The following is a 14,747-nucleotide window of genomic DNA, read 5'->3' on the forward strand; positions in this document are numbered from 1 at the left end:
TTAGACATTAAAATCAATAAGTGTTAGTCCCACACTCAATATTTGTGCAATGTAACATTTTTAATTATTCGTTAAAATGGAAAATTAACTGCGAATATCAAGTTTACATTATTATTTTCTACAAAAATTAAATTTACATTTAAAGATAAGATAAAGTATTTTATGTTTAATGTTTTGTTTTTCCTCTAACTATATACTAACAATTATAGTTAATAACTCAAACTAAGAAAAAAATTTTAAAAATTTAAAAAGGTGAGACCCTATATAGCAAGTTAGAAATGTGTTCACAAGCGTGGGGTATCATTGAATGTAGGGCAAACTAAAAAAAAAAAAGAAAGAGAAAAGTGCCTTTATTATTATTTTTTTTCCTTTTGGTCATGCCACTTTTGCACAAGGCAAAAATTAACGAAGGTCAATGATTCAATTTTAATCTAAAGTTTTATATATTTTTTCACCCACTAGCATATGAAAATTCTCTTGCAATATAAGCCTACTTTTTTTTGGCACCAGGGATGAAAAGGATGCGAAATTCCCGATTCGAAAGTCAGTTGCTGATGGCAGCATCACGAACAAAATAATACCGCCCCACTCCCAGAAAACCTTCACTCTCATTGACGACGGAAAAATTCAGTTATTGAGTGGGGTTTACTTTTATTACATAACTGATCGGAATTCAGATCTGAGGAAGGGATTCCGAGATCAAGCGTCATAGCAAAATTTATACAGTAAATCAATTTGATTTGAAGTACCATTGCTATTAAGATTGAGGGGGAAGGGGTTGTTTGGTTGATGGAAAATGGAGTACTTGGACAACTTGCCGCCTATGGATCTGATGCGGTCCGAGAAGATGACCTTTGTTCAGCTCATCATCCCCGTTGAGTCCGCTCACCGCGCCATCTCTTACCTCGGCCAACTCGGCCTTCTTCAGTTCCGCGACGTACGGATCTCTCCCTCTCTTTTTTTGCCCTCTAGATTTACATAAAAGCTATCTGTGATATTGTGTGGAGTTTTTTTTTTTTTTTTTTAAATTTTATTCCTGATTAATTTTACCATTTCTGGAAGGATGATGCTGTTTAGACTTTTGTTTTTGTTGCTATTGAAGCCGAGTATGTAGAAACTGCATTGATTCAGTTCAAGTGAGGCTAGTTTAGAACTTAGTGGATTGAAGACACTTGCAAGCTGTAGGGTAACTTGTCAAATCTATAGGGATATGATGGATTTTCTGCATGTATGCTGAACTTTGGTTCATTTTCACCAGGGAAGGTTGTAAACTAGTTGTCCATACCAATACGTACAGTGGCTATCTGGATCATATGAATGACTATTCTGTAGCAATTGGTAACTTTTAGTTTCTGGTCCTAGATTTGCATTACTAGATAACCAAAACTATAAAATTATTTAGAAGCATCCTTGGAAATATAAGATGCATAGACTCTTAAAAATTAATGCACATCTTACATTGGAAAATGTAGATGAAGAGACAAAGGAACCATGCATAATTTATTACTCGATGAATCTTTCTTATGTATGATTAAAAAAAAGGAATGGATTGCTATCCACAAATAGAAGAAATTACTATAACAGAAAAATCTTGCTTAAGAGGAGTTGCATGCATTAAGAGCACCTATTTTCTGTGATAACCATTTTTCTATGATCTAATGTCACAGTGAGAATTTAGCATTTTTTTCAATTTAATCCTAGCGCCTAGAGAATCTTATTCTGTGTAATGTTTAGTTTGTCATGACTAGTGGACCATATGATGGCATGTTCAGGAATTGTGGAAACTCTGCCTAGACGGAACTATTTTACATCCTTAGACATGCAAGAAGTACTTAAAGATGGATCCTGTGAGATGATGTGGATTTGGTTATTCTACTTTAGATGTATGTTAACTAGTTTCTTTAGGACTCAATCACGTGTTTTACAATTTATAAGCAAATCAAACTACATGGTTGGATCAAATCTATTTTATCCTATCCAGAAGCCTGGAAAATGTTTACTTTCCTTGGTTAGATTGATAATTGTTAATATTTTCTAGCTCTAGTCTCTCTCAGGATTTATGAGAGTGGAAAAAGCACTATGATCATAATTTGTGACACCTTTTATCTCTTAACTTTTTTTTTCTAAAACTTGATTTAAAATTGTTTGCATCATCTCACAAACAATTTTATTACTCTATAATGAGTCATGATGTGGCAATTTCCAGATTCTTAAGTCATTTTGGTCAGTCTTCCTTATTGTGATACTGAGCTTGATTTAAAATAACTTTCTCTGCTTGCTAGTATTCGTCATGCTCATAAGCTTTTCCATGTGACTTTTGACTTTTGTATTGGCAGTTAAATGATGAAAAGAGCCCTTTTCAACGAACATTTGTTAATCAGGTAAGCATTACAGGAATTGCCTTACATGTTCATCGCCCTACAGAATATGTTTTGACTACCATCATGTTCCTTTGCACATGTATGTTTCTAGAGAAGCCATATCGTCAGTGCTTCTGTCTTATGCATATTAGCAATGTGGTGTTGTCACCTGAAAGGAACGAAAAAACTTTACATTATCATGATCCTTTGCCTTTACTAGCAGTCATTTCTTCGTGGTCTGTGACTCCTTGTTTCTTTAAAAATGGCCTGCGGAGAATTCAATAGTAGATGCATAGAAGTTGCCTTACAAAATATGTGGACCAGCTAATTCTACCATGGAGGGTGAGATTAATTTGTGGTGAATTGTGTAACATGATTGGTGATATGTCCACTCTAGTGTCATTGACAGATTTGCTGGCCTACTTGTGTGTCGGGCTTGATTTCTCAGGCTTCCGGCTATAATATGTCCTAGCCTTGTTGCTTTTCTTCACAAGGTATCTTTAACAGGTGAAAAGATGTGCGGAGATGTCAAGAAAGCTGCGATTTTTCAAAGATCAGATTCATAAAGCTGGCCTGCTGCCATCTCCACATCCTGCTTCACAACCAGATATTGAATTAGAAGAATTGGAGGTTCCATTTTGTCGTAGTTACCCCAGTCAACTTACAGATACTTAGTTTATTTATTTTATTTTATTTTATTTTTTTGCTTAACACTTGGCTTTTCTAATATATTCATGTCAGTGCTACTGTTGTTTTACTTTTTCTAGATGCAACTCGCAGAGCATGAACATGAGCTAATTGAAATGAATAGCAACACTGAGAAATTGCAGCAAACTTATAATGAGTTGCTAGAGTTCAAAATGGTGTTGCAAAAGGTATACTGATTTTTTTATTTGCAGATAGTTCAACTTTGGCTATCATATGCTGGCTAACATGTGTGTTACATTGTACTCGTGTTAAATAATTTTGCCCATCAGTGCTATTCAAACTGTAGTTTGCTTGAAAAAGTTATAGATGAAAGTTTTATATCAAGATAATCTGGTTATTTATTCTCTGCAAAACTAAAATAGTAGGCCTCATGACACTTACCTATGCATGGGGTAAGGTTCTTATGTGGGCGTGACCCTTGCAATATCATTATATTTTCTGAAATGTATTGAGAGTCTAGTTGACCTGGATTATGATAATCTTTCTTTCCTTATTACAACTATACTATTAAGTTCCATGTGGAATTATTCTAGTTGTAGAAGTACATGTATTTAATTTCTTGATTTTTCTTCATTCTGATGTAATACAAATTTGGTCCATTGGGAGCAATAATCTGATGTTTCTATTGTTTAATGGTGCAATTTAGGCCAGTGACTTTCTTGTCTCAAGTAGGAGTAACTCAACTGTGCAAGAAAGAGAAATGGTTGAGAATGTTTATTCGAATGATGATTATGCTGACACAGCTTCACTGCTTGAGCAGGTGACTGATTTTAACTGCTTTCAAATACTATCCTATAGGAAAACCCATGTTGACAGTTATGTTGATTAGTTTTCTATTTGGATTTGTCAGGAGATGCAACCTGGTCCCTCAGTTCAATCTGGCGTGCGATTTGTTAGTGGTATTATTTGTAAATCCAAAGTTCTCACATTTGAGAGGATGCTATTTCGGGCTACGAGGGGCAATATGTTTTTCAATCAGGCTGCTGCGGATGATCAAATTTTGGATCCTTCGTCAAATGAAATGGTCAAGCCTTATTTCCTTTGTATCCTTTGAACTTTGTGTCGTCTAATTAACTAGAGGTGGGAAATAGGAAGGAAAAGTACCAACTGAATGCAGTAGCTATTGTAGTAAAATTTTTTTTCTCTGTTTCCTACATGGCATTGATTGTGGTTTTTGGTTTGAAGATCTATGCCTTTCTTTCTGTCTTCTTCCATTCCTACTTGGTGCGATCACTACTAACAGTTGCAATTGAATGAGTTTTTAATTTGTTTTTGCTTCCTTGCTTTTGCAGGTTGAGAAAACAGTATTTGTAGTGTTCTTCTCAGGCGAGCAAGCAAGAACAAAAATATTAAAAATATGTGAAGCATTTGGGGCCAATTGCTACCCTGTCCCAGAAGATGTAACAAAAAGGATGCAGATAACACGAGAAGTATGTCTTGAAATTGATCATTTATGTATTCTCTGACTTGTAATGAGAATGAATTAGATATTGTCACTTAAGTTGACTTTTGTCTAGCTTATGTGAGTTTTACCTTTTACATAACTAGGAAACTATGGCAATTGTTTTTCTTTTCTGATGCGCAAGGCATACTTCTCGTCTTCGTATGCATTATCCTGATTTTTTACCAAAATTTTCTTAAAATATATCTAAAATGAAAAACAGCTGTTATTTAGTTTGTACGGTTGTTGCAAGGTGGACTATTATTGATGTAGGCTTAAATATGTAAGTGACCATTTCCCCAAGAAGTGAGCAGTTCTTTAGAATAAACGGTTTATGTTCTGGCTTTGATTTCATTCTTCTTTGCTACAATGGCTTTACCATCCAGTATATGGATTAGTTGCAGTCCTTGTGTAAGTTACAGCAATAGCAATCGCATGATTGCCTACTGTTTTGCAGGTTTCATCTCGTCTATCTGAATTAGAAACCACCTTGGATGCTGGAACACGTCATCGGGACAAGGCTTTGACCTCAATTGGTTTCCAGCTTGTGAAATGGATGAATATGGTAAATTTGTTATATCAATTACTGCTACACTTTTGGAGCTTGGTTGTTCACGATTGGTTCAGTGATGCTATTTTTACACGATTGCTGAGTTAAGGTTTTCTAATATTTCTTCTCTAGGTTGGAAGGGAAAAAGCTGTGTATGACACTTTAAATATGTTGAATTTTGATGTTACGAAGAAGTGTCTGGTTGGTGAAGGATGGTGCCCAATATTTGCAAAGACAAAGGTGCTTTGCTATAATTTCAACTTGTTCTTGCCATTGTAAGAATTTGTCACTTGCTACGATATTTCTCATATTAATTCTATGAGGGAACCTTTTCTTTTTGGTTGGGGTAATAGATACAAGAGGCTTTGCAACGAGCAACATTTGACAGCAATTCACAAGTTGGCATTATATTTCATGTGATGGATGCTGTGGAATCACCTCCAACATATTTCAGAACCAATCGTTTCACAAGTGCATTTCAAGAAATTGTTGATGCATACGGGTAAGATGCAATACAGATGTAATTATTGAGCTTTAATTCCTTCCCCCATCCCACCTGTTCTTTGTCTATGCAGATTGTGAGAAGGATTAGAGGATTTCTGCATCCAAAGCTCTTCCCTCTCCCTCTTTTTCTGTCTTTATTTTTTGTCTGGTTGGGTCATATATGTATATAAACCAGCACATGCACACAGAGCACTGGTGGGAGAAGTTTTGTCTGGTTGGTATATAATATATGAATACATACAAAGCTGATAGAGTGCTAACAAGTAATCTGTTTTGGACAGTGTTGCTAACTATCAGGAGGCAAATCCTGCTGTTTATACTGTTGTTACATTTCCTTTTCTTTTTGCTGTGATGTTTGGTGATTGGGGTCATGGAATATGTTTGCTGTTGGGAGCATTAGTTCTCATAGCCCGTGAAAGAAAGCTAGGTACTCAGGTATCTTATCTCTTCTTGATCTTTTTCTCTTCATGATAGATCATTAGCTGTTAACTAAGCCAAATTCTTGTTTGCTTTATATTTTGAGAACTTTGACTACTCATATACCCTGATTAAATCAGTTTTCTTATTCTAGAGATGCTATAGAGGGTGGTTACTAGAAGAAGCTGTTTTTATCGGCTGTTGCACTGTTAAAGAAGAAATAAAATTTGAAGGAAAAATTGCAAACAGAAGCTAATTCTGTTCTGATCATAAGTGTTAGTAAACAATGCTGAACTTGTTGAAAAAGCAGCAGAAACTTCTTGTTAAATTGAGAGTTAAATGCGTTTTAATTTTCTTGATCATGATCAGTGGCTGAACTTTCCTGAAATCTAATGTTGCATTTGTAATCTTATATACATTATTATTTACATGCAACTTTTATGTTCTCATCATAGTTTTTGTTTCCCATCAGAAACTTGGTAGCTTTATGGAGATGCTGTTTGGTGGTCGCTATGTCCTCCTGTTGATGTCAATATTTTCTATTTACTGTGGGTTGATCTACAATGAATTTTTTTCTGTTCCTTTTCACATTTTTGGGGAGTCTGCCTACAAATGCCGAGATTCTTCCTGCAGGTAGATGTGCTTGCTGTAGTCTTAAGTTGATGAAAAGTAATTTCTTTGTTCCAGCTTGGTGATCCATAAGATTTCTACATATGTTCAACATGCAGAAATTCCATAGATGAACAAGTTGGAACAAACAAATTACTTTTCAGCATGTTGTATGTTTTTGATTAATTTTCCTTTGTATTGACATTATTTATCTGCCTTGGCAGTGATGCCCGTTCAATAGGTTTAATAAAATCTCGGGATCCTTATCCATTTGGAGTGGATCCAAGCTGGAGAGGAAGTCGCACAGAACTGCCTTTCTTAAACTCTCTTAAGATGAAGTTGTCAATTTTGTTGGGTGTGGTCCAGATGAATCTAGGAATTATATTAAGTTACTTCAATGCACGCTTTTTTGGAAATTCACTTGATATCAAGTATGTAATCTTTCCACATCGTTTCTATTATTTGTTCTGCACTGTTTAATAACAGGTAAAAGAGCTTATTTCGTGCTTTTAGGTACCAGTTTGTGCCACAAATGATCTTGCTTAATTCCCTCTTTGGGTAAAAGAGCTTATTTTGTGTTTTTAGGTACCAGTTTGTGCCACAGATGATCTTCCTTAATTGCCTCTTTGGGTATCTGTCTCTTCTGATTGTTATCAAATGGTGCTCTGGTTCTCAAGCCGACCTCTATCATGTAATGATTTACATGTTCTTGAGTCCTTTTGAGGATCTTGGTGAGAACAAGTTGTTCTGGGGCCAGGGTGTACTTCAGGCACAATCTCTAATTTTCTCTATAGTTGATTATTTTATTATTAAATACCACTGTTTTCCATCTTTGTTAATCAAATTTTAATTTTGCAGGTCATATTATTGCTTTGTGCTGTAGTTGCTGTTCCTTGGATGCTGTTTCCCAAGCCTTTTATTTTGAAAAGACTTCACACTGAGGTACTATGTCTGCTTAACCTTTGTGAGAGAAGAGAGAGTAGAGGTCCTTGCATTTAAGTTTCTGTGGCCATGTTGAAATTTTTGTTTCTGGTATTCTCCTTCCACATGCTCATTCTCTGAAAACCAAGTAAAAGGGCTTCACATTTCCATGCAAAGATTAGATGGTCTATAATGTTCCTTAATTATTTGTTATTAAATGGTCTAAAATAACACTTAGATATTTGTTTCAGATTGTATCTCAGGTCTGTTCTGGCAAGAGGCTCTCTCTCTCTCTCTCTCTATCTCGTTGTCTTAATATGTATTCTTGCTTTGCATTCTTAGAGATTAGATGCAAAGATTAGATGGTCTATAATGTTCCTTAATTATTTGTTATTAAATGGTCTAAAATAATACTTAGATATTTGTTTCAGATTGTATCTCAGATCTGTTGTGTCAAGAGGCTCTCTCTCTCTCTCTCTATCTCGTAGTCTTAATATGTATTCTTGCTTTGCATTCTTAGAGATTTCAAGGTCGCACATATGGGTTACTTGGAACCTCTGATATGAAAATTGATGATGAACCTGACTCCGCGAGGCAACACCAAGAAGATTTTAATTTTAGTGAGGAATTCGTGCATCAGATGATACACTCTATTGAGTTTGTACTTGGTGCAGTTTCGAATACGGCATCATACCTTAGGCTATGGGCCCTGAGGTATATTTGCTTTTCGATTGATATATTGAGATATCTATACTGTGCTCATTTTAAGATTTTCATTTGCTGGTACTGTTAACAGTTTGGCTCACTCCGAGTTGTCAACTGTTTTCTATGAGAAAGTTCTGCTTCTTGCCTGGGGGTAAGTTTTTACAACCAATTTAATGAGACTTATTTCTTTAGATGTCTACTGAACAAAGTTACTGCTTTATTTAAATTTTCTTTGTATAGATCAGAGGTTGAAATGAACTTTTAGTTACATGTCTACCTGTTGATATATATATATTTTTTTGTTGACTTGCACTTAAGAGTTTAATCTCCTTTCTGTCATCTGCAGGATATAAATCTTCTATGTGATTGACATATATCCAACCTGTTTGATTTCTTGAATCATGCATGTTGCAGGTATGAAAATATCATCATACGATTGGTGGGACTAGCAGTTTTTGCTTTTGCTACAGCATTTATATTGCTCATGATGGAGACCCTTAGTGCTTTCCTTCACGCTTTGCGTCTCCACTGGGTAGAATTCCAGAACAAGTTTTATCATGGTGACGGGTATAAGTTCAGGCCGTTCTCCTTTGCCTCGTTAACTGACGATGACGACTAGGATGTCAATTTTGCACCAATATTTGTTGAATGATTTCGGAAAGAAGCAATGCAAGGAAGAGTTGTGCCTTAAATCTTACTTTACAAGCGTGGATTAATTGGGATGGCTAGAACTACGCACTTCTTTGCTCTAACATGATGCTGCTTGGATTAACCGAAAATTGTAAAATCTTGGTTCAGAACCTTTAGGCATAATTGGTGTAAAGGAGTCAGCTCAAGGTGCTAGTAAGGCTGTTGGGCTAAAGATTTTGTAATTTTGTCTTCGTAGATTCTTTGCTCTTCTCTAGATGTTCCAGATATAGAGAGAGGTGTTAGAAATCCCAAAGCTCGGATCCTGTACACTGAATATCCATGGTGATAATTCCTTGTGGAGGCAAAGATCCAGAATCTCCTCATACAATTACACACACAAACATAGAGAGAGAGATTGTACCTGGTGCCGTGGATTTTTGCAGGCCACCATCTTTGATTCTTTTTGTAATGATGTGGCATATTCTTACGGCACTTGAAAAAGATGCTCGTACTATAGAAAGTTGGATTGCACGTTCTTAATGTTAGATAGATATCCGTCACTCATGCTTTGTACCAATACTATCTTTGAATGGATCCGTACTCAACGTCATGTCAAGGATATGCAGAGTTTTAGAATTGTAAGACCACACATATATTATGAACGTCGGAAAATAATACAAGGCTAATTTTATCGGTCGAGAAAAAAGTTGGATTCTTAACAAACTCGATCATCCTCACAATTAATTTGTTCTCCTTTCTTATGGTTGAACAATTAGTGAAAGCCACTTGGGGTTGGCTCGAATGGTTTCGAGGTAATCTCTTTAGGTCCTGAGGTTTCGTGTTTGAGTCATCTCTTTTACTGTCTTATGTATTCTTGGAGGGTGGGGCGCACAAGCGCAAGAAGATTAGTCGGCAAAGTTGGGATATTTTTTATATTGACAAAAAAAAAAACAATAAGTGAAAGCTCTTTCTGTTTCTATTTACACAAAAGAAGAAACACATTTGTCCTAGTTTTTTATTGTTATTATTTTTCTAGATGAGGGTCCTAGTTGAAATTCTCCTTTTCTGTCTCTTCATTTTTATTTAAATTCTACTCATTCTCTGTTGAAAAAAAAAAAATACATATACACGAATATAGATTCGTGATTTGTGATGATAATCATGGGTTGGCTCAGTAGTTACCCTTCCATTCGATCTATGATTTGAATCCTGTTGGATTTAGCAATTGAAGGTGGGAAAGATTGCGGGGAGGGATGGAAGATTAAAAAAAAAACAAAAAAAAAACTTGTGACGGGCGCTATGAAGTCCACGACGTCGTACTATCTGCCAGCCCATCCCCATGGTTCCAGTTACATCATGAAAGCTCCTCTGATTTCCCCTGTTTCCTTCCTTTATTCTTTCTCTCCATCCCAATCCTCATCACAATTCGCGAGTCTTACATGTTTCCACACAATCTTTTTCTTTCTAAATAAAAAATTATATTACTCCAAAATTTGTATACCATATTGTTTTATTTTAAGGTCACATCCCACTTTCAACTGCGCCAATCGTCACTTGGAGCAGTAGGAGAAATATGTATCGCATCCACGGAGATGCTGTATCTAAATGACATACACTAACTCAAAAATCATGTTAACGTCGTTTAATCTTTGTGTATTTGTCAATCAAAATTGGGCTCTGAAAGCTGGAACCGTGCTAAAAAGAAGTTTTGCTGGACGAAATTGAGCTAAAATGAAGAGACGCTTCAAGTCTTCTGAAGATGGGTTCTTGGAATTTTACAAGAGGGAGATAGGTTTTTCTTCCCCCAGTACTTTCTCCCGCCACATCTCTGCTTCCCAGGTTTCTGTTTAATGATTTTATATTTTCAGTTCATATGCTAAAGTTTTTTTTTTTAATGCTATACCTAAATTTAATTCAGTTGTTGTTAGAGTTAAATTCCTTTTTTTTTAATTGATTGCGCAAAGGTTAAGAATTTCTTGCATAAACTCTTTACTCGATAATGAAAATACCAATTTTTTCCCGACATAATTGGCTGGTGGTGCTTTGATGAATTTGATCTAATTTGAAGGTCATTAACTGGTTAATATATCGGAATTCGTATGGTTCTTTAATTATTTCATGTGAAATATAGAGAATGAGTATATTTTCCTGGAAGTCTAGTGGAAATTCCTTCTGGTTGTGGTGACAAGCGTAGAAAATGAAAAAAGAAGTCTGAATTCCCTCGGGGCTTTCCTCTTTTTATCTTTCTTGTAATCCTTCATGTTGGCAGTACTAACTTAACGTACCATTATGATGTCAGAAATTCGTGAGCAGATATACTTTCATTGTATATTGCTGCCTTGGGGTCTAAATATGTTTAACTTCTAGTGTCAACATGCTGAGTTTCTTACAAGGGGAGCGTCTTGATTGTTCTTGTTGGATTTTGTGATGTGTATTTACGTTTGCTTTGATTGAATTTTATGCCAATCACACATTGAATCTTGTAAGTGTGTCTTTGCATGTGGAAGCTAGCAACTCTTCAAAGATGCAAATGCAGCGTGTAAAGTAGCTCAAACCTAGTTTTTTTTTTTTTTAATTCATATTCCTTCTGATGCAGAACTTGGTGGAGCAGATTGGTTTGTATGGAAAGTTAACAGGTCATGAGGGATGTGTCAATACCATTGAATTCAACTCCGCTGGTGACCACCTTGTGTCAGGCTCTGATGACAGACAAATCAAGTTGTGGGAATGGGCTACAAAGGCATTAAAATTCTCATATCCATCTGGCCATTCGGACAATGTATTCCAGGCGAGAATCATGCCATTCACTGATGATCGAAAGATAGTCACTTCTTCAGCTGATGGCAAGGTAATCTTTTTTACTATATGTTCCTATACACATATGGGATAATACATTTGGTGTGGATTTCATATTTCCTCGAGGATTATCTTGTTTAACATTTTTATGCCTTCTGGGGGAGAATAACTTCTGCCTCAACTCCCTTGCCCGCATAAATGAGGGCCATCTTGCCAACTGGAAATGATTTGTGCATGAGCTTAGTAGTCTGTTGCTTTTCTTTTCCTGATTAATGTACTGTAGTACGAAGTTAATACCATCTTATTGCATGCCCTCTTACCCTGCCAATGCTACAGTTTCAGCACTCATACGTTCTACTCAACTTTTGTATTAGGCTATTGATACTGCCAGGCTTAATGTTCTTCATTGTATTAGATGAATTCAACATCAATTCAACTTTTTTTATTTTTTATTTTTAAAGCTTACTAATTTTATTGATAAGGCCATAAGCATACACAATAGGGAAAACCCCTGAACAATTACAAAGGAAAAAGAGCACTAATCAACAGTAATCCACTACTCTTAGACTATATGAACAATAAACTATACAAACATAGAACTAGGAATACTAAAAGCTGCACATAGACTTAAAGCTTCTAAAGTAGCCTTGCACTTAGACCAACCAGCAATAATACCCCTAATATCTTGAACTATCTGTTCGGCCACCTTCCCAGGAGAAAAGACAAGACTTATTTGGTTTTAATTTGATAAGGATGAAAATGAATAGAGGACTGAAAGAAAGAATTAAAATGACTCATGCTGCAACCTGAATATAGTTACATTCTATTGCATTAACCTTTTTCCTTTGAGAACTGAAGTTATGGTCTATTGACAGATCTCTTCATTTGAACCCCAAGTATTTGAGATGATCAGATGATCATAGTTGCCATGACATTTAGTTTCCAAAAAAAAAATAAACATGATGTCTGTTATTTTCTTCACAGAAAATCTGTTATTAAAAAGGTTCCTTTTCATTGTAAATATTGGCTTTGTTGCAGGTCAGGCTTGGCGAGGTGTTGGAAAACAGTCAGGTAGAAACAAAAAGGCTAGGTAAGCACCATGGTCGTGTATACAAGCTTGCAGTTGAACCTGGGAGTCCGTACATATTTTATAGCTGTGGCGAGGATGGTTTAGTTCAACATGTAGGTTACCTCCGTTCAAATTGAATTGGAAATGCTTGTTATTGCTTTTCTGACAAGAGTCCTTGCTTCTTTTGCAGTATGATCTTCGAACTAATTCTGCTACAAAGCTTTTCTATTGCTCTGCATTCGCAGAACAGCGTAATTCAAACTGCATAAGGCTGAATTCCATGGCCATAGACCCCAGAAACCCCAATTACTTTGCAGTTGGAGGTTCAGATGAATATGCACGAGTTTATGACATCAGAAAGTACCAATTGGATGGTTCAAGCAATGTAGACAGTCCAATTAACACATTTTGCCCTTCTCACTTGATTGAGACTCATGACGTTCATATCACGGCATTAGCTTACTCCAGCATGAGTGAGTTGCTTGTTTCTTATAATGATGAGCTCATTTATCTGTTTCAAAAGAACAAGGGGTTAGGTCCTTCTCCATCATCCGTGACTCCTGAATATGTGCATAATTTGGAAGAAGTACAAGTTTTCTCAGGACACAGAAATTGCCAAACTGTTAAAGGAGTGAGTTTCTTTGGTCCTAATCATGAATACGTCTTGAGCGGGTCTGATTGTGGTCATATATTTATATGGAAGAAGAAGGGGGCTAAACTTGTTCGTTTAATGTTAGGCGATAGACACGTTGTAAATCAGCTGGAGCCCAATCCCCATATTCCCGTTCTCGCTACCTGTGGACTAGAAAAAAGTATAAAGCTTTGGGCCCCCACTTCAGATGATGTTGTTCCTCTACCTCCTAACGCTGAAGAGGTACCATTCCAGAACTCTTCACATCTATGCATATATGTTAGGTTTTTACGGTTAGATGCTAGTGATTTTCTTGAAATTTTGTTGCTAGAATTGCTTGTGTCTAACTATCTAATGCTTGAATCAGATAATGGAGGGTAACAAGCAACGCCGGCAGGATCATTCACGTGTTACACTTACTCCTGATATCATCATGCATGTTTTGCGTCTGCATAGGAGGCAAGCTCTAGCTTATATCGAAAGAAGGCCTAACAGAGAGGATATTGAGAGTGATGAAGATGATGGACGGGATGCTTACATTTTAGGATTTTCTGATGGTGATTCAGAGGAGGGTGTCACTGGGAATCCCAGAGAATGTAACATCAGCTAGAGTTATGTACTGAATAGTAGTAAAGCTCGAGTCTTGTCTTGAACGACTTGAATAATCTCTTGCTTCCATCGGGTATTCGTTGGGAGGCATTTCAGCTACAACCTTACAAAACTGGAGTTTCCTCCTTCTGCGAGTTAAGGGGGTAGTATAGTAGTAATGTGTATATGGCTTGAAAAGAATTATTGTATTATCCGCGACTGTATATGGTTGTCTCTTTTTGGTAAAAAAATAAAGAGCCTTGATGTTCAAAGTTTTTCTGATACGTTAGCTCCTTCCTCTGCTGCTCTTTTCGGATATGTATTTTTACGCCAACCAGAGCGCTAATTCCTTAAAATATTATTGGAAAAAAAATTTCAGAATTATGGCTTGACGGGGTAAGAACATAAAAGATCCAAGAACAAGATCAAGGCACCCATGAACCATCCCGAGGCAGTAATGTAAACCTACGGGCTACAAATTTGTTCATGCTTTTTTTTTTTTTTTTAGATATATGATATAAATGGGAGGTCTCAAATATGAGATTTCGCGCTCATACTTCTTCTTCTAACCCATGCTTCCTCACTTCATGCACTCGAATTATAGAGTTACAGAGACCTTTGTAGAGTTACAGCGGGAATCCGTTCAGTAAATTTAATGGTATTTCAAATTTAAATCAATTTAGACACGTGTCATCTTTTATGTTTTTTTTTTAAATAAATCGCAAATTCCCCTGTTAAATTTAAAAATAGGTATTACCTTCCTGAATTACATTTAATTAATGGCGAAGTGAATTGAGGGATACAATTATGGGATTAGA

At 36.1% G+C, this 14,747-nt stretch overlaps 2 protein-coding genes across 5 annotated transcripts; both read left to right on the top strand.

Annotated features, from left to right (window-relative positions):
• Positions 1-386: 386 nt before the first annotated feature.
• On the top strand, positions 387-9,390 carry LOC113708517 (V-type proton ATPase subunit a1). Of its 4 annotated transcripts, XM_072059441.1 has the most exons (19): positions 387-411; positions 511-937; positions 2,337-2,381; positions 2,868-2,990; positions 3,128-3,235; positions 3,715-3,828; positions 3,919-4,092; positions 4,361-4,498; positions 4,967-5,074; positions 5,192-5,299; positions 5,413-5,561; positions 5,845-5,998; positions 6,453-6,613; positions 6,814-7,020; positions 7,175-7,358; positions 7,448-7,531; positions 8,031-8,224; positions 8,307-8,366; positions 8,630-9,390. In XM_072059441.1, exons 2-19 carry the CDS (start codon positions 797-799, stop codon positions 8,832-8,834), a joined length of 2,457 nt encoding a protein of 818 aa, XP_071915542.1. In that variant the 5' UTR covers positions 387-411; positions 511-796; the 3' UTR covers positions 8,835-9,390. The 4 variants fall into 4 exon arrangements, with proteins under 4 accessions (XP_071915542.1, XP_071915545.1, XP_027086786.1 ...); XM_072059444.1 differs by lacking the exon at positions 387-411 and having other exon boundaries at positions 459-937; positions 8,562-8,638; XM_027230985.2 differs by lacking the exon at positions 387-411 and having other exon boundaries at positions 460-937.
• An 840-nt stretch (positions 9,391-10,230) lies between these two features.
• Positions 10,231-14,211, top strand: LOC113708548 (uncharacterized). The gene is made up of 5 exons (XM_027231018.2): positions 10,231-10,684; positions 11,442-11,693; positions 12,680-12,823; positions 12,901-13,584; positions 13,709-14,211. Exons 1-5 carry the CDS (start codon positions 10,577-10,579, stop codon positions 13,949-13,951), a joined length of 1,431 nt encoding a protein of 476 aa, XP_027086819.1. The 5' UTR covers positions 10,231-10,576; the 3' UTR covers positions 13,952-14,211.
• Positions 14,212-14,747: the final 536 nt, after the last annotated feature.

Source organism: Coffea arabica, chromosome 1e (genome assembly GCF_036785885.1).
Source record: "Coffea arabica cultivar ET-39 chromosome 1e, Coffea Arabica ET-39 HiFi, whole genome shotgun sequence".
NCBI classification, from domain to species: domain Eukaryota; kingdom Viridiplantae; phylum Streptophyta; class Magnoliopsida; order Gentianales; family Rubiaceae; genus Coffea; species Coffea arabica.